Source organism: Acanthopagrus latus, chromosome 13 (assembly GCF_904848185.1).
Source record: "Acanthopagrus latus isolate v.2019 chromosome 13, fAcaLat1.1, whole genome shotgun sequence".
In the NCBI taxonomy this organism is placed as follows: domain Eukaryota; kingdom Metazoa; phylum Chordata; class Actinopteri; order Spariformes; family Sparidae; genus Acanthopagrus; species Acanthopagrus latus.
This window is the reverse complement of record NC_051051.1, coordinates 12,404,100-12,428,085: the sequence shown is the minus strand read 5'-3', so window position 1 is coordinate 12,428,085 and position 23,986 is coordinate 12,404,100. Positions and strand designations below refer to the sequence as shown.

General features: G+C 41.7%; 2 protein-coding genes across 14 annotated transcripts in view; both read left to right on the top strand.

The window, feature by feature from the left end:
• Positions 1-16,436, top strand: part of ncor1 (nuclear receptor corepressor 1) — a 51,226-nt gene extending 34,790 nt beyond the window's left edge. For 4 of the 10 annotated variants that reach the window (XM_037120303.1, XM_037120304.1, XM_037120312.1 and 1 more), the window contains 26 exons: positions 34-157; positions 546-723; positions 1,424-1,591; positions 4,453-4,691; positions 4,945-5,059; positions 6,119-6,204; positions 6,381-6,549; positions 6,643-6,768; positions 6,861-6,944; positions 7,042-7,292; positions 7,443-7,752; positions 8,064-8,291; positions 8,510-8,710; positions 9,146-9,295; positions 10,031-10,234; positions 10,592-10,727; positions 10,840-11,309; positions 11,476-11,592; positions 11,969-12,117; positions 12,236-12,450; positions 12,544-12,684; positions 12,997-13,142; positions 13,381-13,434; positions 13,530-13,712; positions 13,801-13,977; positions 14,087-16,436. In XM_037120303.1, coding sequence (XP_036976198.1) covers positions 34-157; positions 546-723; positions 1,424-1,591; positions 4,453-4,691; positions 4,945-5,059; positions 6,119-6,204; positions 6,381-6,549; positions 6,643-6,768; positions 6,861-6,944; positions 7,042-7,292; positions 7,443-7,752; positions 8,064-8,291; positions 8,510-8,710; positions 9,146-9,295; positions 10,031-10,234; positions 10,592-10,727; positions 10,840-11,309; positions 11,476-11,592; positions 11,969-12,117; positions 12,236-12,450; positions 12,544-12,684; positions 12,997-13,142; positions 13,381-13,434; positions 13,530-13,712; positions 13,801-13,977; positions 14,087-14,280 — 4,615 coding nt within the window. In that variant the 3' untranslated portion in view covers positions 14,281-16,436. The remainder of the gene's footprint in view (positions 1-33; positions 158-545; positions 724-1,423; positions 1,592-4,452; positions 4,692-4,944; positions 5,060-6,118; positions 6,205-6,380; positions 6,550-6,642; positions 6,769-6,860; positions 6,945-7,041; positions 7,293-7,442; positions 7,753-8,063; positions 8,292-8,509; positions 8,711-9,145; positions 9,296-10,030; positions 10,235-10,591; positions 10,728-10,839; positions 11,310-11,475; positions 11,593-11,968; positions 12,118-12,235; positions 12,451-12,543; positions 12,685-12,996; positions 13,143-13,380; positions 13,435-13,529; positions 13,713-13,800; positions 13,978-14,086) is intronic. The other 6 variants (XM_037120307.1, XM_037120306.1, XM_037120305.1 and 3 more) reach the window with 6 other exon arrangements.
• Positions 16,437-17,675: 1,239 nt separating this feature from the next.
• The window catches only part of zswim7 (zinc finger, SWIM-type containing 7), a 17,643-nt gene continuing 11,332 nt past the window's right edge, over positions 17,676-23,986 (top strand). For 3 of the 4 annotated variants that reach the window (XM_037119921.1, XM_037119923.1, XM_037119922.1), the window contains exons 1-3: positions 17,681-17,808; positions 20,119-20,140; positions 21,494-21,596. In XM_037119921.1, coding sequence (XP_036975816.1) covers positions 17,733-17,808; positions 20,119-20,140; positions 21,494-21,596 — 201 coding nt within the window. In that variant the 5' untranslated portion in view covers positions 17,681-17,732. Of the gene's footprint in view, positions 17,809-20,118; positions 20,141-21,493; positions 21,597-23,986 lie in introns of all 4 variants that reach the window. The other variant, XM_037119924.1, reaches the window with a different exon arrangement.

Here is a 23,986-nt window from a genome sequence, read left to right as displayed (position 1 = left end):
ACATCCTAATGGTTTTGCTTTGTGCTTCTGCAGAATATTCTCCATGGAAAAGCCCTCATTGCTCAACCCTCCAGGGTCGGTGCTGGTGTCCTCACCCAAGCAAAGCCAACTCAACATCCAGCAGCTGCAACAGCGGGCAGCTGCTATCCCACCTATGGTTAGTCACAATTTCAGGTTGATCCATTTAGACTGACGCAGAGGCAGGTAACAGGTTGAAAGGATGCCCACGCATTTGTGACAAAATCACAAACTGTGGGTGTTAATGCTGTCATCCTGTTAATTTCTCTGTTGTATGCACCCAGCAGTTCCATCAAGTGCTATGCTGACATTGTTGACTGTTTTGTGACATTTCTCTAAATCTGAATAATTTATTTACTCTCATGGTTGTCACTGTGACTGATATTCTTTGATAGCTGAAATTGAAAGGATTTTTTATTTGAAGTTTGGTCAGCACTCTGTATACATTGCATCAGTACTCTGATCAATATATTTCTGACATTCTAGCTCATCTGGACCTTTTCCCTCCTCAACTTCAATTTATCTAGGTTCCTGGTCCTTTTGGCCCCGGTGGTGTGCCCATCAGTGGCTTCACAATGCTGCAACACCAGATCAAAGCAGTGCATGATTCGGCGCACCAAGAGGAGAAGCAGAGGCAGGATCAGGGAGACCTGGAGCGCAGACCCCCCTTCAACACCCGCAGCCCCACCATACTAGACAGAGATGGTAAGAGAACAAAAACTATCCTCATTCTGTCCTCATCTCTCCTCCTTCCTGTTCACCACTCCGTCAGCCTCGTTCCTCGTTGCTGCTAGCAGTGGACTATTTATAGCTGATGCATTTTTTAGGCCTCATTCATTTTTGTGCTGTTTCATGAAAGGAAGAGTTTGAGGGTGATCTGGACTGTTGTAACGTGGTTCAGCCTGAGTTGAGACAAAGAAAGTGGACTGACCCTGTTTTGAATTTGATGTAAAGTCAGAGCTGAAGTCTCTGTTGATGCCTTTGGATGAAGTAGGGTACTGTGGTGTTTTTTTGTTTGTGTTTTTTTTTTTGAAGTTGTGTGACTGGAATCGGTCAGAGCAGGACACTTGCTGCTTCTGGGCAGACAGACATAGTTCAGCCACTCAGCCTTAGAAGGCAGTGCATCAGTGTCACTAGGCAGACTGACTGCATCATGGCCAGATTTTTGCCACGCTCTTAGCACCTTTTAGTCAGAGTGCTGTGGATGTTAGAGCAGCTGTCAGTAATCTGCTGAGCTGTCACACCAAGATATTTATTAGACAGGTCTTCTGTGCTTTCTGTGTGTTTGGGTGGCGGCATTAGTTGTACAGGCCTGTCATTCTGGGTCAGCTCAATGCTCACTGGCATTGAGTTCTTGCTTTAATAGTGGTTGTCTTCCCTTTGTCCTTATGCCTGTGTACTACAGGTAAGCCCTTACCCTACATGCCTTATGACATGAAGCTGGCTCTGGACCAGGAGGCCCTCTCCGGTCGGCCAGGCTCTCCCTACAGACTCTCCCCCAGGGAGCTGAGCAGAGCCTCACCCCAGCATGACCCCAACGCCCCCAATGTCTCCCGCTACAGTGTGCCACCAGGTAAAAGCACACATCTTCACCTCCTCCCCTACCTTCTTGCCTCCTCCCTTCCCCTGGTGATACAAACGAGCCTTGCCGAACTCCTATTGAGTCTTGAGGCACCTTTTTGGCTCCTTTGGCAATAGAATGTTGTATAGATTGGATTTAAATGCAGTATATTTTATATGTGAAACTCTTTTTTTTCAGTTTGACATTTTTGGATATCTTTATTCTATTTGAGTACATGATGACCTGTTTTATATCTGCATATACAATTGCATATTTTATATTAATTTGAAATTAAAGTTGTAGCAAAAGAATGATTTATGTGGAGCTTTTAATCTTGGCAGTCTAGATTTAGCTGTGTTTTAGGGCCGTGCTTTGTGCATTAGATGAGTAATGTTGAATTTACACTTGTCTGTTGTATACTTGTGTATGCACCCACATTTGGGTTAAACTGTGTATTGGATGAGTTAAGCTGTCATGGGAAATGCATTTTGAAACCTCTGCTAGAGTTCCTCTCAAGAAATGATAAACAATGCAGTTACAAATGCTTTTTTAACAGTTGTATCCTGAGAATGTGCAGTTTTTTGTTTTGTCTTTTTAAAGGTAGGGTTGATGCTTGTTTAAACTGTTGCTTTGGAGGAACAGTTCATTGTGTGTTTTCGGTCTTCATTTGATTTGTTGATGCGTAACCCCTTTTAGCATTACAGATATGTTCTATTTAGGCCAGAGCTTCGGACCCTTGCGTGACAGAAAAGCACTGTGTGCTTGTACACGTGTACCAGTACAGTAGAGGTCAAACAAACATGAGCCAGCTCTTTCTGGCATAACCACATACTAGAGAGAAGGGTGGTGATTTTATAACTACAGTGAGTACATCAATACATGAGTCAGAGAAAACACTAGCATACTTCTCTGACCCTTATCTTGGCTCTTGTTCTACATCCATGTCCTAAAAAGAGGCTGAGGTGACTACCAGTCAATAGCTGCCATCTTAACCAGTTTTATTTCACATTTTGTGCAGAGAATAACAGACCATTACCCTCTTTGACATTTTGTTATGTTGTTTTTGCTTTTCAAATCCAGTGTCATTCACATATTAACAGCTCAGAAAGACAGAGAAAATACAGTTTTCTTGGTTATGGTTCAACACATCACTTAGTTATTCATTACCACAACTTCTGATCTCCTCTGACATTTTTATTTTGTATTATGTAAAGGCAGAATGAGCCCAGTTGTTTGTGATGCACATTTTGGATTAATATGATGCCATTTTTCTAAGGTAAAATTACATAAATGAAGAGCAAGGCTACAGCTCATAGGTACAAATATACAGTCAAAATCGTAATGGTACAGATTGTTAAGCCCAGTGAGGCAATGTGATTGTGATTTGGGGCTATATAAATAAAACTGTTTGATCTGAAAAGTCAATCATATCATCTTGTATTTACATTTGACATGATAAAGTTCACATACGTGGGACATCAGTGGTTATAATACATAATAAATCAAGTTTAACCATGTTAGCCATGACTTGCAAACAATTTAGGCTTAGTTTTATCCCTTGAATGCATACAAATCACCTTATCATATATGATGGTCATCTATTCTTTTATTGCCATTTATACTTTGAAATTGATATTCAAACATTGCTTTCAATTTAGATCAATTTAGAGCTCTACTGAATGTACTCTTCTAGTGGCTCTAGTGGCACTGATTCAACACTACATAATACCTCATGTTGGGCAGTGGTTAGCGCTGCCTCACAGAAAGAAGATCCTGGGCATGAATCCCATTGGGGATTCTGTGTGAAGTTTGCATGTACTCACCGTGTTTGTGTAGACCGTACTTGTTAAGGTCTTGAGTACTCAGGTGCCCATTAGCGCAATTAGTAGAGTGAATTGAGTTAATGCTGATCATGCTTGCAAATTTTAGTTTGCTTATTGTTTCATAGACCTGCAATAATCTACTATATTTGCAGCATTATGGTTTATTGACAGTAGTAATTGCTTGCTTTTGCTTTACAACAGCAAACAGGTGCAGTTTGATAAATTGGGTGCACGGCAAACATCCCCTGTGAAAATGTCACCTGGGGTGGTTGATGCCAAAATTACATTTGGACTTAAACTAAAGTTGGACTGCAATAGCTACTTTTGTTTGTCATTTGAGGCAAAAATATTTCACATGTCTTGACAAATTAAGCTGTTGTCCCTGATGAACTGCAGCATTGTTTGACACGCAGTGACCCTGCAACAGGGATTTATAAATTTGTCATAGAGTGGCTTGTTTTCTTACCTGGTCCCTGTATGAGCCAGCAGGATGATGACGTCCATGCTCGCTGGAGCAACTCTCACAGAGCCATCTGCATTTTTGATTTTGTGGAGTGCGGAGCAGTGTCCTCCCTACATGGAGGTTACTCCCGGTCTTGTGTGGCTGCATTTGTGTGCTATGATCCATTTCGTCTACTCAGCTTTCCCATGAGACGGTAAAGCAGACAGCAGGCATGGGCCAATGTTACCTCAAGCTGAGGACAGGCTGTTAAATGAAGTCATCAGTGCTTAGTTTACCAATCACTGGAGTCTGTCAGAATGAAGCTGAATATTTTATTATGCAGTCTTTGGTGGGAAATGAAGCTTAATGGAACCCTTATGTTGGGTGGGTTGAAGTTGTGGTTTCTGGCAGACAGAAGATATCTAGAGCACAAGTCAAGTTACTCTGTGAGCTGATATTAGATTGTGATGTCTCTGTAAAGAAAGTTTTTAATCCTTTTCTGTTTAGATAGGTCTTTAATCCCTAAATGTTGTTCTGGTACTTAGTCATCTCTGGGTTTTTAGGCTTTCTTTCTTTTTAATTTTTGCTTATTTTTGTATTCCCACCAGTCCTCCACCCTGCCCCCAATCAGCTGGTCCAGAGTATGCCAGATGGAGTCCGTGTGACGTTCAGCAGACCCAGTCGACCTCCCAACATTCCCTCTCCTCCTCCACTCATTCCAACCACCAAGCCGACGGACAAGCCCTCCTTCATCCAAGGCGGCTCCATCTCCCAGGTAAGACACCAGGAGGGCTGGATGGAAAAGGTCAGATGGTGGACACAGTGGAGCAACCCTGCTCAGCAAACAGTAACTATGAAAATGCATACCTTTTTCTTGTGTGTTTTTCAGTGTATCCCAAGTTACAAAGCCATTGTAAAAGGTGTATTACCCAGGAAAATTAAGACATAGGAACTTGTATATTGCCTGTTGTCACATTATATACCACAATTATAAATGACTTACTGTAACACTTTTATCAACATCACTTGAAACGACTGTCTTGTTTTCAGGAGCACAGTGACCTGACCTTGACATGTGTTCTTTGCTACTGCTTTCCCAGGGAACTCCTGGCACATACCTGCCATCCCATGCTGTTTATGGGCCAGAAGGCACTAAGAGCACTGTTGGTTCCATCTCTCTGGGTCTGCCTCGACAGCAGGATCCTAACAAGCCTGGTATGACAACAAGCTGTCACCTTACTAAGCCATATATTGAAGAAGCAGTTCAGACAATGCACCACTCAAAAACAAACATGACATAAACTTCTACAGTAGGCTTACATGCATTATGTAAGTTTTATCGTGACATTTTGCAAAAGCAAGCTTTTTAATATGGAATGGATTTGTGCACATCAGTCTTTAAACATATTAAAAATAGATGGATCTCTGATGGTACACTTAAAATCTGCTGAACACTTTTTGTCGGTTCTTGTGATGACTAAAAAGTATGGTGTCTTCACTTATGTCATTGAACCTGACCTGCTGCATTAACTGTTTTAATCTTGAAGCTTTAATCACTGCTCTGAAGAGCATCTATTCCCTCATTTAATGCCTGCACTTATACTGCACTTGCTGCTACACTTTTGTCCTCACTCATGACAGAGTGGTGTTACGCAATTTACTCAACCTTATGGAGGAATCTCATTCCATTTTTAATACATTACATGCACATTTAAATTTTGCATTAGGTTAGATATACTGATGAGCTCACTATTCATAGCTTCATGTAAGCCTGTGTAGATAGGTCTATGCAGGTGTTCAGTCCAATCCCCTCTGCTGCTGAAAGCATAACTGCTTACTTGCACTGCCACCAATGTTAATTGAGCCACACTGGATAACATGTTACTTTGAAAATGAATAGAAATAAAAAAAAATGGTGCATTTTATTTGGTTGCCTGTCAAGACAGCTTCTGGGGAAACATCAGAGGGTATGGCAGAGCGTGAGGACTGATGTTGCAAACATGACTGAACGTGACATGAATAAAAATTTAAAATGATACTTCATCTCAAACGTTTTTGCCTGAGTTGCATCAGATACATTTTCACCAGCAATAGTGGCTTGTAGTTTAATTAAGACAATTCCCCCCATCAAAAGTCGTCTTTTGTTGTTCTTTTGATTGCGAGCCACCTAGTGGCAGAAATTGCATACTGTGTGTGGGACTCTTGGGGCAACTCCATTTGATGATGCCACCCACATTACTGAATTATCCTTTACTTCTTTGTTTAACTCTTCAGGAGCTGCAGTTCCATCCATACAGGATGGCAGATGCAACCCAGCAAAAGTGGCTGAGGGTCTGCCTTTCAGAGGATCAATCACTCAGGTAATAAATGGATGAAGTGAATGTTTTATTATCATTGTTTATTTATCTTTTTTACACTACATGATGGAAGCTTTAAATTGATACATGACATATAGGCAGATGGACTTTTTCATTAACTATTCATTTAAGAATGTGCTTTTTATGTTTCATTATATCTTTGTTTTTTTCTAAAACAGGGCACACCAGCCCTGCCCCAGTCCAGCATTGCTGCTGACCTTCTGAAGGGCACAATAACAAAACTTGCCACAGAGGACCTAAGCAGCCCGGACAAGGCCAGGGGAGAACAGCTGGCTAAAGGTCATGTCATTTATGAAGGCAAAAGTGGTCACATCCTCTCCTATGATGGTAAGGGCTTTCATGATTGATATACCAAATAATTGTTCAGTATTTCACTACAAGAACACAAACACCTGACTGAGATCTTTCTATGTCCAAAAGCTATCAAGAACCCCAGGGAAAACACCCGCAGCCCCAGAACAGGCCATGAGCTAAAACGCACTTATGACATGATGGAGGGACCCATGGGGAGGGGACACCCTGGCAGAGAAGGAGCTCCATTTGAGGGTATTGCTTGTTTGTTAATGAGTCTGTGTGCTACCTGTCGTGATTTGTGTCTTATGCATCAGGAGATTTGATAGCATTTATTGGTTTCTCAGGGTTGATCAGCAGAGCCTTGCCAAGAGATGGTTTACATGGAGAGTCTAAGGAAAGACCATTGATCACTGGATCCATCATGCAAGGTACCTAACAGTAAAGCTTGCCATATTTCAATCACTGACATTTACTAGTAGCATCAAAAAATCAGAAAAGGCTGTAATAAACATTTTTTTTTCTCAGGGACACCTAGAACTGCTGCAGAGACCTATGAAGAAGCCATGAAATATGGAAAACAGATAAAGCGAGAGAGTCCACCGATTCGCTCCTTTGATGGGGGTATTGGCAAGGGCAAACCGTATGAAGGGGTAAATACTATCAAAGAGATGGGACGCTCCATTCATGAAATCCCCAGACAAGATCAGTCTGGCCAGGACCTCTGCAAAACCCCTGAACTGTCGGACCGGAGGGTTATGGAAGGCTCCATGTCTCAGGTACGACAGTCTCTGGTTTTTGATTGGGGATTTATTTTACATCAAACCTTTTGTAACTGAATATGCAAAATTATAATTATGCACTATGGATGTAATCTGTGTTACTGATGATAAATTGATGACTGATATACTTGTTCTTCCATTTACCAGATTCATTCTCTCAACCAGCCTACCATCAAGCACAACGTCAAGTCCCTAATCACCAGTCCCTCTAAGCTTCCCCACAACATGCCCCAGCTCGAGGCCATGGAACGAGTCAAATATGATGAGGGCAAGGCAGTACGCCATACTTCTGTGGTCAACTCCACCACCTCTGTCCTGCGCTCCACCCACCAGGAGGCCAACAAATCCCAGCTTAGCCCAGGCATGTATGAGGACACCAATGCTCGCAGGACCCCTGTTAACTATAGCACCAATCCCGTGTCCAGAGGATCACCCATGCTGGGACGTGCTCCAGAAGGTATATTACATAAACTTTTCATTCAGAAACTGCAAAACTGCAAGTTCTCAGCCATTCCTCTTCTAATTACAGTAATTCTAGGCAAAATTGAATTAGACATTTATCTTGTTAAAGCAGGTCATCTCATTTGCTAGAATGAACAGATTAGGAGTAATATGTAATGTGCACCCACTGCTGGGGGCATTGGGTGAACTTTTATTCCTGATTTTTATTTTCCGTGACAGATGCATGTTCATGAGATGATATTTAGTTGATGTTCGACTAAGCATTAACTAATGAGATGAGCCATGTGTCTTCATTTCTCTTCAAAGGCGCCATGAGCTCTTCAAAATCTGCTGCACATGAAAGAAAGAGTGCCATGACCCCAACACAGAGGGACATTGTCCCAGCCAAGTCCCCAGTGTCGGGTGGTGACCCAGTAGCCTCTCACAGCCCCTTTGACCCCCACCACCGGCCTGTTGTTCCTGGGGAAGTGTATCGTCCTCACCTGCCTCCACACCTCGATCCCACCCTGGCCTTCCACAGAGTTCTTGATCCTGGTACGATGTTAACATGTTTTCCACTCTACCCACAAACAGAACGATAATGCCCTTAATTCTGAGTAAATTGATGAAAGCAACTCAAGGCCATCTAATTCATAGGCACTATATGCCTAGGATCTTTTTCATCCACTGACGTCAGCAGTTGCGATCAGTATCTGTGAGCCGTCTGTTCATATGTTTTTCCTTCTTTTTTTTCCTCCTGTCCTCCGCCACAGCGTTCATGTTCCCCAGGCAGCCGTCCCCAACAGGCTACCACAACACCTACCAACTGTACACCATGGAGAACACACGGCAGACGATCCTGAACGATTATATCACTTCGCAGCAGATGCATGTGATCCCTAGGCCTGACATGGCCCGAGGACTGTCACCACGTGAACAGCCTGTCACTATCCCTTACGCAGCTGGAGCTCGAGGTACGGCCCTCCGACAGCTGACCCTCTCTCACCTGCTGCAACAGGAGAGGGGAGAGGCAGTGGGCGAGAGGGGCTATAGTATGTAGACTGTGTGAAGTAGTGGCTACCTTTTCCAGACGCCCAGAAGCAAATGACCTAGTCAAACTCTGCTGATTTGCTCTTCATATTGGGGCTGCAACTGATTTGGCTACAACTCAATTAATCAATTGGTTATTGGTCATCCAAATCTCCATTTGCTGAGTGGTTGCCTCTAACAAGTTGACCACTATTCCACTCCCTTTGCAGCCCTGTTGCTTACTGATAAATCTGTAATTGGGAGCACTAACAGATGTAGGTGATGGGTTACAGTTAAGTGTATACGGTGTTCATACATTAAGAAATTGATGGATCAGTTTTTGTTGTTCACCGTTGGCCCTTTGCTTCTGTCTGTAAAAGGGATTATTGATCTAGCCCAGATGCCTCCAACTATCCTGTTGCCTCACCCTGTGGGAACAGGTACTCCCACTTTGGAACGCATGGCCTACCTCCCTGGAGCTCAGCCCCCTTTCCCTACTAGGGCTTTCAACCCAACCTCCATATCGCCAGGTGAGGACCCCTCCCTTCCCCATCCCCTCACCCCTTATCTTCCCTGCCACGATCATGGTGTTCCCTCACACCTCGGTAAGGGTGCAGCCCTGCACTGGCCGGAGGTATCAAAGATCAGTTCTGCCTGTCCAGTCACCGATCAAGTTGAGCCTTCCTGCAGTCATACCTGGAGGAATTTCTCACGCAATTGTTTGACTGTTGCACAACAGGGTGATTGTCTGTTTTACCTAAAGAAAGTGTTTTTTAAGTTGATCATGGGCACAAAAAGTCTTGGTTTGCAATGTGAAATGTAGTGTTTACTCTATCATCTTTGAATGATCAAGTTTACTAATTTGTTTTTATGTCTGCAGCTGAAACTGTAATGTCTAATTATCTAAACTCAACACTCTTGTAATATGTAGAGTGAATTTAACAACAACTCTGAGGCACTGAAATGATCAGTGGTTTTAATTTCCATTTTGGAATGTAAAGTCCTTTTTTGTTTCACTCCAATTAAATTAACATCTCTTGGAAAGTCTTCAATGTGATTTGACACAGTTTAAGGCATATTCATTTTATTTTATCTTTAGAACTGTAATGCATCCTGTATTCACTCACAGGATTGTCTGAAATGGAAAATATGGTGATATTCCTGAGACAGAATATTACCACCATTGTGCTGTGATAGCTTCAGAACTTGGCAGCAAGGCTGTGTTGTTCATCCTGTGTAAATCATGTCTTTTGTGTTGTTCTCAGGCCACCAAGCCAACCTTGCCGCTGCCGCTGCTGCCAGTGCAGAGAGGGAACGTGAGAGGGAGCGTGACCGGGAGCAACAGGAGAAAGAGAGAGAAAAGGAAAGAGAAAGGGAGCAGCGGGAGAGGGAGAGGGAGCGAGAGAGAGAGCGGGAGCGAGAAATGCGTGAACGAGAGCGGGAGCGAACAAATGAATACATTCGTGGAGGTGAGTTGTTTTGTTGCAATTTAGAACAGCAGCAGAGTTGCGAGAACTTATATTCAAAATTATGACATTTATATGTTAATTCACTTTACTGAGCAAATGAAAGAAAAAATAAAGACTGGATAATATGCAGTTAGACTAGCCAATATTTTAAGACCCTGTGTACTAAATTGTGTTTGCTCTGACTGAAGATTACTGATATGAAGTGATATACACTGAAGAATATCATATTTTTTCACATTTTTAATTGATATCTTTTCTTAAATAGCACATCCCCATACTGACGTAGATCACATTCTCTTAAGCACTTTATTTTGAAACCCACTGTTAAGACAGTTTGATGTACTCTGTGTGTATTAGGTGGACCAGAGCAGCCGGGCCGGCCGATGAGTCGAGGTTACCTGCACTCCCCCTCTCCCTCACTCAGGACGCAGGATGTAGTGGTTCAGCAGCGACCAAGCATCTTCCAGGGCAAGAGTGTCATCACCTCTTTAATGTAAGTCTTAGGATCTTATCACCTCAATTAGTCTTTATGTGTCTGCATGTTCTTAATTTATCTACGTGTTTAGATTTTTATTGATGGCTTCATTTCTCTATTTTCTCCTCAGGCCCCATTCAGCAGCAGCCACAGCAGCAGCCCAGAGTAGCTCTCGCTACAGTACTGCAGCTGATGCTCTGGCTGCTCTGGTGGATGCTGCGGCATCTGCCCCGGCGATGGACGTGGTCAAGGTGAAAGACAGCAAACATGATCGGGATGACGACATGTCTGCTCGGCGAGCTGCAAGCCTCTCTGAACAGCAGCAGCAGGATGTAGACAGGCGAGCCATGCAGTCACCATATGGTGGAATGTCTCTGCCAGGGGGTAAGCCTCACTCAGCTTATTCTGAGGCAACTGGAGTTGGGGCTAAGGAGAAGGGCCCTCAAACCTCAAAGTCCAGAATTGAAGAGGAGCTCCGGACTCGGGGCAAGACGACCATCACAGCCGCCAACTTCATTGATGTCATCATTACGCGGCAGATAGCCTCAGACAAAGACTCACGAGAGCGAGGCTCTCAGAGCTCTGACTCCTCAAGCAGCTGTGAGTGTTTTGGATACACATTAATAAAGAGGTGGCTCACATTATTCAGTTAGCATTCAAGTAAACTGCAACACTGACATTAGTTAGCTGGGGTAATTTATAGTGGAGTAGACGGTGACAAACCTCAATATTCTGTCTTTTGTTTTTGTCCATACTTGTCCTGCAGTGTCATCTAGTCGATACGACAACACTGGTGGAGGAGCCATTGAGGTGATCAGTCCTGCTAGTTCCCCAGTCCAATCCCAACAGGATAAACCAGATGAGGGGCAACAACAGGCAGCAAGTATGAGCAAACCAACTCAGTTTGAGCATATACATTTTTAAAATAAACAAGTAATACAACAGAATAGTGTTTCAATGATCTTCTGCTTCTGCTACATCAAAGATGATGTGTAACAGTTTTTGCTGTAAAGTTAAATTTAGCTGCTAGTCAAGTGGAGTAAACATGCCATAGCTTGAATGACTTAGCCCACTGACTCTGTCATGTGAGGCTCCATACCTCTTCATCAGTCTGGTCACCAGACTCCACTTGAAGTTATTCCTGTCACCTGCTAATAAATGTAGATCAGTTGCTGTTGGTATTGGGTTTGCGTATCTCTACTCATCTGACCCTGACTTTCCAAAACAACCACTCTCTCTTCCTGGACAACCTTCACTAGCTGGCATGCGGGCGTATGACATGAGCCGTTACCGGCAGTCAGGGGAGCCACCACAGCCCAGTCCCCAGCCGCCCCCCACCTCCCAGGCTGACAGCTACTCCCAGGGCCCAAAGACTCTACGGGTCATGACCTTGGCAGACCATATTTCGGTAAGAAATGATGGGTCATCTAAAGAAGAAATGCAGGCTTTGCACTTTCAAGACTGACCTTGTACGTCAACCTATCAGACCTCACTAACAAGGTTTTATGGTCCTCTCTGTCATGCAGCATATCATAACTCAAGACTTCGCCCGGAATCAGGACCCTCCTCCAGCCTCCTCGGCTTCGGCCACATTCCAGAGCGTGGTGCCGCCCATGTCCTCTTCAAGCCGAGCCAAGGTGCCAAGTCGCTACAGTCCGGAGAATCAGGTTCAAGCCCCTCACCACCAGAGACCCTCTAGCAGAGTTTCCCCAGAAAATGCCCCCGACAAGTCCAGAAACAGGTACATGCACCAGCCAATTAGCTCAGAAATAATCAGAGCGATTTTAATTTATTATGCATTATCGTTCTAACATTTGTCTCTCTCCCTGCTCAGGCCTGGTAAATCTCCAGAGCGAGGTGGCCGGCAGATGGAGAACTATGAGCCCATCTCTCCTCCACAGAGCTACCAAGGCATGGACAAACAGGAGGGTGGCGGGCCTCCACCCCAGAGGAGAGAGGCTGAGTCTGAGATCAGGTACTGGATCTTCATATAGTGATTACAATAAAATATAGAGTGGAGAGGAATTTTCTATCTGCAGCTAGACAGCCATTATTTCTACTCTCACTCGACACTTTACTAAAGGTTAGTTTCTTGTTAGCACCCTGACATTTGATGCTTGACTGTATTAGACTGTAAATCAATTTCTTTTATAGATGCCAGCAGGCAGTGTTCCCCCTGTCAGCAGTTGTTTGACATTCCAGTGGAGTTGAAAGTGCTCAGTGCCAAAGGCTTGTTGCCTCAGTTGCCCCTTTGCTGATTGACTCTTTGGCCTTTGTCTGGTTCTAGGAGTGACTCACGGTCCCCAGGGAGTGTCAGCTATCTGCCCTCCTTTTTCACCAAGCTGGAGAGCACCTCGCCAATGGTGAAATCCAAGAAGCAGGAGATCTTTCGTAAGTTGAACTCCACCTCTGGTGTCGGTGATTCTGATGTTGGTAAGTGGGTCCTCTCTTATCCTTCCCTTCCAACTAACTTGCATCTCTCATATGATGGAACAAACTCTGTTGATAGGTTTGCATGACAGACATTTGTGTTGTAATACTTTCCTCTAATTTTCCAAGCTCATTAAGCATGATCATGATCGTGAGCACAAGTGTGATCACACTGAAACAGCTTGATGATTTTTTTTTTTTTGTCAGAGAATTTTTTAAACAGATAATAACTGTCTTGCAGGAAATGCACAACCGGGCACAGAGATTTTCAACTTGCCTGCTGTTACCAGCTCCAGTAAGTAGCATTGAAACTCGCTCAGACACTTTGCATTTCAGCATAGTTAATGGCTCCTTACTCATCAATTTTTTTATTGTGCTGTTTACTTGTAGGCAGCATCAACCCCAGGAATCACTCCTTTAGTGATCCAGCCAGTAACCTGGGCCTGGAGGACATCATCCGCAAAGCCTTGATGGGCAACTTGGAGGAAAGACAAGAGGATCACCAGGCCATCAACAACACAGCCGGATCAGGCGGTGATGGTCGCCAAGAGGCCAACCCTTCACCCAGTATGGGTAGGCAAGAATTTCATACCCAGAATTACACAGGCAGGATCTTGTGTTTAACATCTGATTAATATGTTCTACCTGTTTGAATCTACAGGGAAGCAGAAGCAGGGCAAAGCCAACAGCCGGAAATCCAAGTCACCAAACCTGGGTCAGGCCTACTCTGGAGGGGAGCGTCCTTCCTCAGTGTCCTCCGTCCACTCCGAGGGAGATTACCACAGACAAGCCCAAGCCCAACCCCAGTGGAGCTGGGATGAGCGACCCTCATCTACAGGTGAGCAGTCCAGCCTCAGCTGTCTAAAAACTCCTGTAAATTCAACAGAAATACCTGGAGCCAGTTTATCTACATAATTTTCCACTTTCTCCTCTCCTTTTCAACACAGGATCCATGCAGTTCCCTTACAACCCGCTGACCATGCGCATACTGAGCAGCACACCTCCCACCTCCATAGCTTCCCCCGCCATACAGAGCCAGCAGCAGCAGCCACCACAAGCTGGAGCCCCGGTGGCTCAGCAGCGTGTGTGGCAGTCTTTGCTGTCAGAGCAATACGAGACCCTGTCTGACAGCGATGACTGAGCCCAGCTCGACAGCCCCCATAACCAGAAGAGAGGCCTGCTGTAAAGCTTGTCTGTTCACCCCCACCTCCTAGAACTAACCTCGCTCATCAGCGAGTGTGACGTGTAGATGGGGTGGTGTCCTTTTTTATTTTTGGTGCTATGGCGCCCCCTGGCTGTTAGCTTGGAGTAGAAGCAGCAGCCTGTGACAGGCAGGGCTCTCCAGAACAACATTCGCTTTTGTTCCGGAAGCACTCACCCAGCCTGTCGGGGGAAATAAACAGAACTCGACTGAGGGGACGACATGAGCTACAGTGAAGATGAAGAACTTATTATGTAAAAAGAAACAACATAAAGAGACTATTTCTGAATTTTGTTTGGTTTCTGTAAAGATATCTCGTCTTTAAGAAAATCATTGTATGTAAATAGAGTAACCTTTTGCAGTGTTTTTCTTAACTTGATTATTTCTTATTTTAATGTTGCTTTTAAATTGATCCACTTTAATTAAATGGGAAGAGGCGGGGTGTAATCTCTATATCACAGTCGGTCTTTCCCAGTCCACCCCCACCCCAAGTCACCTGACACCCACGCTAATATTTTTACGATGCAAAGAGAGACCAGACCTTCGGTTTGTACTTGACCATGAGTGGAGCACAGAGATTGTGCCCCCCTGCGCACACCATCCACCAAGCACCACCAGAGCCTGAACACCGTGGACACGCAAGGATGACTAATATTTCAAACACAATGATATTTGATGCCCGTCTTCGCCACATACTGGAGACAATGCATGGATTGTATTGATCAGATGCTAGAGGTAACTTCCCATCCCGTTCTAGACACAGAAATGTCTTCAATACAAGTACAAATATGAGAACACTGGTGTCATAGCAGAAAGGTGATAAGTCTGATATAAGCTGATACAATTTTGCCGGAAAAGATATCCTTATGACTACTCCTGGACCCCGTCTGAATAATGACAGTGAGCCAATGTTTCTTTCTTTCTTTTTTTTTTTTCTCAATAGAGCCATGGTGTGTCACATGTAGCTGTCTCTCTCTGCAGTTTCCAACCTATCCACAATAATCTGCTCTGCAACGTTGTCATGGTAAAAAAACAAAAAACAAAAAAAAGTGTCAGGTTTTGCCATGCCTTGTGACTTGAGAAAGAAGGCAGCTTTAACTAATTTTCTCAGAGATATACGTCTGTGTTTGATGTTTGTATTTGTTTCTGTAGTCCCTCTTTTTTTTTTGATACTGTCCTGACAAAAATCTGAACTCTGTAAATTGTCTTTCCATTACACAAAAAGACAAAACTAACCAAACATAAAGAATGGTCTGCACCATTGTTGCACTTTTTTGCTTTTGTAGCTTTTGACAAAAAAAAAAGCATACTACCTGCTGTGTAACTTATTCAACCTCCAGCACAGGAGTATACTAAGATGTGCTTTAAGTTTTCCCACCACTCACTGAATTCTGTCTTTCCTTGTAGCTGGTACATGATTTTGTCGAGTGACACTTGCATCACAGTTACAGTTTTTGAGTGTATGGTACCGTTAAATGTTTAGGAGTTTGCTGTCATGGTGATTCAAAACCATGGCCCTTTAATCTCTGCTTTCATTGAGTCAATCAACCGGCATAAAGCTTTGAATATTATACTAGGTCAACTTCATAAATGGCAGTAACGTTCTTTTGGTCTTTATAGATATGTGAAAGAATACCATATTTTGGCTTTTTAAGCTTTCACTTTGCTCAGTTAACAAATCAATTCTGCTCTAAACTTGATATTTCCTTTGTTCCTTTCATTTGATTTTGAATCATTTGTCATAGCACATGTTCAGATTTTTATTTTCTGTCATTTTCAACATCTTTGTTATTCATCCTGGTTAGATGGGATGTTATGTGTTTACAAAAGCAATGACAAAAAAAAGTTTACAGACTTGAATCTTAACGAAAATCCGACATGAAGCCGAAAAAGAATTGGAGCATCTTTTCAGCTCTCTATCAAATACACAGTGGTGACTTTTTTTTTTGTCTTTTTTGAAATTGAGACTTGAAAACCCGTGTATCCTATGATGTTGAAATGCAATGTTTGTATCGCACAATGTCTCTTAGTAGGCTATTACAAGAGTTCAGACCAATCAAATAAAGTGGTTCAGTTCTCCACCACTGAAAAATGTATTGGTCCTTTAATGTGTGTGCAGTGGTTTTCTTGTAGATTCATTAACATTTACTAAGCTGTACCAAAAATATTGAGGTTCATTTTCATTCGTCAATTTACTGTAATTCTGTGTATCACAGGGGTTAGAAGAATTGGTCCTTAAGTCCTGCTACATCTATTTTGGAAAAGGGAGTGTTGATGATAAATTGGGGAGTCTCATGGCCAAAGAAATGAAGCTGCTCTGGAAGATCGTTGATTTCCTCCCGCTACAAACTCTTTCTCCTTTTTGTAATGCGGCCGGTGATGGTGGTGTCATTCACGTACTGCACAATAGTGTCTCTTCAGTCAAAATGTGACTGACATCTTCAAGTCTACTATTCAACTAAGTCGACTATTCTCAGACTTAAATAGAATATAGTTTTATAATTGATATTAATTATATTGAAAATAATCACATTTTTGCCCCCTGTATTGCAGATTTAAGGTAGGTTAATATAAAAATACAGGTTTTATGGCATCCCAATTTCTACTGCAGTCAGACTTGCCTTTAAGGTCAAGCATCAAGCTGTACTTTGTAAGAGGGATGCTTCTGCATGTTCAATGTGCAAACTAAGTTGGAGGTGATTATTGTCTTAACTGCTTGTGGTCATGATAGGTTAAAGAAGGTTGCTGCAGTCAAGTTGGTGGCAGTACCAGTATCCCTTCCCTAGTTACTAGTTATACCTGCACTAAATATCTCTAATGAGTCCCATTATTGCTGATGTCATGTCTCCTTAAACTTGCATTGTACTGCATTAGCACTTGTCACTGAAATAGAGTCAGGGCCAGATAAAGGGCAAGGAATTATGGATCTTTCTATCATATGTCAGTATAATTCAAAAATGTATTTGACAATCAAAACATCGGTGCCACCATACATAAATTCAAATGGTATGACTCAATCCAGGTATGGCTTGGCACTAACATGTCCCCTGTCTTGTAAAGCAGTGACAGCATTGTAATACACATGTTTTCATACACAGCATCTGCCTTGGACTTGCTTGTTTTTCTCATAAACAAATACCAAATCTGACCTTGCGTTGCGTTTGTTTTGCAAGAAAGTACTTACGTTGGAGCACAAACATGGAAAATTACCGCCATCTCATCGTTTTACAAGGCTGAAAACTTAAGTGTCTCCCAACAAATCAGACAACTTCAGATATGTCAAGCCTTTTAATTTGAAGGGAACACAACCGTTCATGCCGGAAGTCGTAATATTTTGGTCGTATCTTATTGGCGGGCAGAGTCGAAGACTTCCTGAAACAGAGAGTAGAGAAATGCGGTCGTTTTTACCTGAAGTGGCTGAACAACTTTTCCAAGACATTCAAAAATCACACCAGGAAACATCTCAAAGTAAGACAAGATTGGTTGAGTAAATAAATATGACGACGGCTGACCCCTGGATACATTTTATTAAAATGTAGAAGGAGCTGCAGCAGTACCAGCTAGCTGAAATTTAACTAGAGCAGAATGTGACAAACTCGCTTCACTTTCTGAGCAAACCTGACCTTTAATGAACCTTTATCCCGAGGATATATATTTAACTTCTCCTGTCCATTAACTTAACACAGTTGTCGTTACTATGCCCCACATTAACATGGTGTGTACGTGTAAAATTCAATTCATGGTGACTACTCATTCCAGTGTCTTACAGTGATGTACTTTAATATTTGGGCTGTAGGAGGCGCTGCTTCCACACACTTCGACTTCAGTCTTGTCTTAAGAGAACAATCTTCTGTCTCTATAGAGGGTGACAGAGTGAAGAGGACATTTTTCACAACACACATTCCACGTTAAAAACATTAAATGGCTCTTCCATTTTAAGTGTTCACGTCCAGGGTCCTGGAACATGTCTTTTTTCACAGCACACGTTTTGACTTGTCGTAACTGGAAAAGCTCAGGCACTAACAACTTTAATAATGGCTAGATGATGTCCATATGTCCAAGTAAGCCCTGATTCGAAAACTGAAAATACTAAATAAAATACAGCATTCATATATTCGCTCCTGTGCTGTGACAAAAGGCATATTGGCAAACTGGATCGGCTTTTTCAGGACAGCCAAATGGAACCAAGCCATTGTTTGTGTTATAAGATGCTGTGACAAAGGCTCATTGGTAGTTTTATGAACAACATGTCCAACATTGTGAGAGTGACACTAATCTGTCTTTATGACCAGGCTCTATAATTGACAATTATTGAACATTACTCATATATAACACAGTTGTGTGTCTTCCTGATCAGTTTTTGTCTGACAGCACATACAATACAGGAAGGCACTGCCACAAAAAAAAACAAACCTACAACAAAGTTTTCTGAGCATTGTCCATAAATCATTACCATCCCAATATAGCTCACTGAGCCTCAGTGCACTTTTATGACTGTTATTCAATGATAGTGGTTTGTCTGTATTACCAAACTGAGGGGCACATTTCTATTCTTAGCTTTGACCTCAGGAAGAGCTGCTTCAATATCCTGAAGTCACGTATGGACTGAACAGTACTGCAGGTTTGAAACATAGAGCAGCTCTTAGGCTTTGTCTTGCTCAACAGGATTTCAAGCATTGGTGTTTTTTCTTTCTTTCTTTTTTAATCTGTCTGATGATTTTAGACATTTTCCTACATAACACAGACAATCGTATATACGTCCCCACCCTCCCTCCATCTCCCCTCCCATCCCTACAGCAGAGATAAATGGGAAAAGGGTGTGGGAAAGTTCAGAATAAAAAAAACAAAACAGACAATTATAAAGCCGAGTGCAACAGTACAAGTAATCCATGTATAATAGTACCTTAAAAACAGTTGCTAAATGCACCCATCAGATGAATGTTTTTTCAACTAAAATGCAGTGCAACAATAGAACGTAGTGTCACAAAATGAAAATACCAGGCACTCATGGCTGGATGTAGTTCTCCAGTGGCTCATAAAAACGTTTTGAGAAGCAAAGTCAAGTTAAACAAATAAACAAGGAGTAGAGACCCTGTCTGTGTATCTAAATGTGGTATTTATATAGTGGTCCCTGCTCTGCAGTGTAAAGTTGATTACTGTCTTCTAAACAGATTACAGAAACTGCAGTTACAATGTTGTTGCTTCAAACTCACAGTATTAGTATATAGTGTTTTTGATAATTATTCCTTAAATTGTCCCGATATGGATTTTTTTTTCGTCAGCTGATATGGAGTTCCCCAACCTGTGATTTATGCTCACCTGAGAGTAAGAGCATTCAAATGTAATGATCAAAGATAGATGATTCCCTATTATTCTTCTTCTTCTTCTTCTTCTTCTTCTTCTTCTTCTTCTTCTTCTTCTTCTTCTTCTCTCTATAGTTTTGTTGCAAACCAATTTTCAAGGTACAAACAGACATGTTCTTGGAGTGTGTAGATGCTGTGCTTGTGAAGTTAACAAAAGCAATGTGCCACATATTATTGGCTCAATTTATTGGCTACTCTTTCACCAATACAATAAATAGCAGATAATATACATTTCCCAATATCAGTCTGATATATATATCATGCAACCCTAATGTAAACAGTCACTTGGGTAAAGGATAGATTTGCCCACTAATTCTTCTGCAGGAATATGAGTATTAAAGTTCATCACACTTACATCTGTGTGAAACAAACTTTTGAAAAATTACTTGATTTTTGTCTTCTTTCTTTTTTGCAGTTCCTGATGACCTGCTTATTGCGTGAGTATCAGTCTTGTAGTTTAGTCCTCCCCTGTCTGACTTGTGTTCTAAGTAAAAAGGTTTTGCACATGACTGAATCTGAGTGGGTGTGGAGGGCAGAAACCACAGTGAGGATGGCGAGGGAGATGTTTTTACAGTCTGGATTTGCCAAAGTGACGTAGCACTGAGACACAGTGTCATGATGCTTTTTCTTTACTGAGGCTTTTCCTGGCATAGTGGTTTGACTGACTGAGAGTGAGGGGGTGCTCACTGTCTGGGTCAACACAGCCACATCCTGTCTGTTTGTCAGGATGACACTGGTCCAGGGGCTCTTCATCACACTGTGTGGTAATTCACAGCCAGAAAACATTCAATTTTAATTTGTCTCCTATTTTCTCTCATCTCTTACTCACAGGCAAGTTTCTGCTTTCCACATCAATGATTGCAAGTAAAATGTAATTAGAACTAGCAAGTTGAGTGGTTGAAGTTGCATTTTTTATTGTGCATTAATATTATTATCACATCATACATCATATTTCACCCCCATTGCCATATTGTGATAAGTATTGATGGTGGAATAGTTTTCCTAGAATAAACATTTGGATTACCAACTCTTCGTACTGTTGAATAGTTTTTAATGAAGGCTAACACACAGTTACAAAACAGCTATCTCTTGCATCTTTTTTTGTTTGATTTCACATTTAGGGAATTTTAAACAAAGCTACAAACCTATAAACAAAATTTTTATTTTTTTTTATGACAAAGTACATTCAATTTATATTTGATCAATCTGTCAGATTTACCAAATATTTTTGCCATATTTTGATTTTTGAAGTTGACCTTGTATTGATTCTGTCATATAGCATAAATAATTAGTCAGTTAATTGATAAACTGGTTGAAAGGAAAGTTCTCTGCAAACATTTTGATAATCCATTAATTATATTCAAGTTATTTCTACTGCATGCATTCCAAACATGTCAATCACCTTAAATTATGTTGTGTGTCTTATATGTATGTTTATGAACAAATGAGGGGGGTAACAAAATATCCTTTTTAATGATAACTCCATTAATGTCATAAACACACACAGACACAGACACACACACACACACACACACACACACACACACACACACACACTGGAGTTTTCATTTATGAATTGCTCTAATTTGATCTTTGCTTCAAACGTCTGCTCAGCAGTACTGTGTTTACACCATGTACAATATCTTTCGTCTGCACAACTTGTCATGTGATGTTTGTTTTACACAAAGCACATTTTAAAGTCTTGTTGAAAATGTACACATTTAAACTTAAGTACAAAAATACCAAACATGTTGTGGATGTCTTTTAATTTACTCCCTCCTGTCTTTCAGGCTGAAGTTTGTCTTTGGGCCTTGTGCGCTTCCGGCTTTGGATCTGGTCGACCAGCGTTCAGTCACCTGTCTGTCGTCTCCCAGTGGACGCAAAGCATTCCAGGTCTTTCAGGCTTCTGTCAACATTGTACCTTAACTAACAGTAGTCCTATTTAGAGCTTGAATAATTCAAATATGTTTATGTAATAATTAGTGTTGCCATGAGTTTATTGATCCTCAATTGTAAGTACAAAGTGTTTCCTGGTAAACACTTTCCCTGGTAATCTAAAGTAATTCATGTTGTATTTTTCAAATACAATTGAAACCACTCAGTGAACTAAATCATCTCCATGAGTGCAAGTCACCAACATGGCACAGAAAAAGTATTTTGAAAAAAGATGAAAATCCCAACCAGTCCGGCCATGTTGGCATCTGCAGTCATGTGAAAGGAGAAGTAGTCAGCCAGCCAACATGTTGAACTGTCTCTACAAGGGTGTGGTTATTGGTTTTGATGAGTGTTATACAAGATGACATCACTTACGTGACTGTTGGGTGTATAGTCTTTTTAATTACTTATTTCCACAGTCAATAGTTTAAACTCAGCTCCTAATTCAAATGGGTTGGAAAATTATCAAGGCAAGACAAGGCAAGTTTATTTGTATAGCACAATTCAAACACAAGGCAACGCAAAGTGCTTCACAGGAGCATACAAATTACATTAAAAGACAGTAAAATTGCAATCAAAAACAAGGAAGAAGAAATTAAGAAACAAACATTAAAACAAATAGGCTAAAATAGAAAATGTTTAAAAGAGCTAAGACTGTAGAATAAAAGTCACAATGCAGTTCAGAGACTTGAAATTGCTTCAGTTAAAAGCAGTGGCAAACAAATGTTTTCAGTCTTGATTTAAAAGAGGTGAGAGTTGGAGCAGACCTGCAATTTTCAGGGAGTTTGCTCCAGATATGCGGTGCATAGTAACTGAATGCTGCTTCTCTATGTTTAGTTCTGACTGTGGGGATTGAAAGCAGATACCTGACGATCTCAGAGGTCTGGATGGTTCATAACGTGGCAGCAGATCAGAAATGTATTTTGGCCCGTAACCAATCAATGCTTTATAAACCAACAGCGGGATTTTGAAATCTATTCTTTGATAGACAGGCAGTGTCTATCAATCGAGCAGCAGCTTTCTGAATCAGCTGAGGCCGTCTGATGGAGTTTTTAGAGAGTCCTGTAAAGACACCATTACAGTAGTCGAGTCTGCTAAAGATAAATGCGTGAAGAAGTTTCTCCAAATCCTGCCGAGACATAAGTCCTCTTATCCTGGATATATTCTTAAGGTGATAATAGGCTGACTTTGTAATTGTCTTAGTGTGGCTGCTGAAATTCAGGTCTGAGTCCATGATTACACCGAGGTTTCTGGCTTGGTCTGTAGTTTCCAACATTACAGACTGAAGCTGAGCAGAGACTTGTAGTCGTTCTTCCTCAGCTCCAAAAACAATTATTTCAGTCTTAACTTTGTTTAAGTGAAGTAAACTCTGACACATCCAATCATTGATTTGTTCAATGCATTTACTCAGCATTTTTATGGGATTATAGTCCCCTGGTGATATGGTTATAAACATTTGTGTGTCGTCTGCATAACCATTGTAGCAAATTTCATTGTTTTCCATTATCTGAGCTAGAGGGAGCATGTGAATGTTGAATAGTAGAGGCCCCAGAATGGAGCCCAGGGGTACTCCGCTTGTGATTTTTCATCCGTTCAGATGTGTAATTACCAATAGACACAAAATAGTCTCTGTCATTAAGATGGGATTTAAGCCAATTTATTGTTTTACCAGAGAGTCCAACCCAGTTTTCCAGTCGGTCCAGTAGTATATCATGGTCGACCGTGTCAACCGCAGCACTGAGACCCAGCAGTACTAAGACTGAAATTTTTCCACTATCTGTGTTTAAATGAATGTCATTGAGGACCTTGACAAGAGCTGTCTCAGTGCTGTGATGTGGTCGAAATCCTGATTGGAAGACATCATAACAGCCATTTATTATAAATTGTTCGGCTGTTGAAAAACAGCTTTTCCAATTATTTTACTTAAAATTGGGGGATTTGATGTGGGCCTATAATTCTTCATTACTGATGTGTCTAGATTTCTCCTCTTCAGGAGTGGTTTAATGACTGCAGTCCTCATGGCCTGAGGGGAGACACCTGAGAGAAGAGACATGTTTACAATCTGTAGCAGATCTGGAGTCATGCCGTCTGAAACTTTTTTGAAGAACCCTGCTGGTAAAATATCCAGGCAGCAGGAGGACGATTTCAAATGCTGTATAATGTCTTACAGGTTTTTGTCATTGATTGGATCAGATTGTGTCATGGTATTAAAGTTGGTTTTAGATGGACAAAACAACAACACACCTCCTGTAACTGGTACAGTGGCACTGACCGCTTGTCTAATTTTTTTTAATTTTGGCCGTGAAGAATGATGCAAATTCATTACAGGCCCTGGTAGACAGATGTTC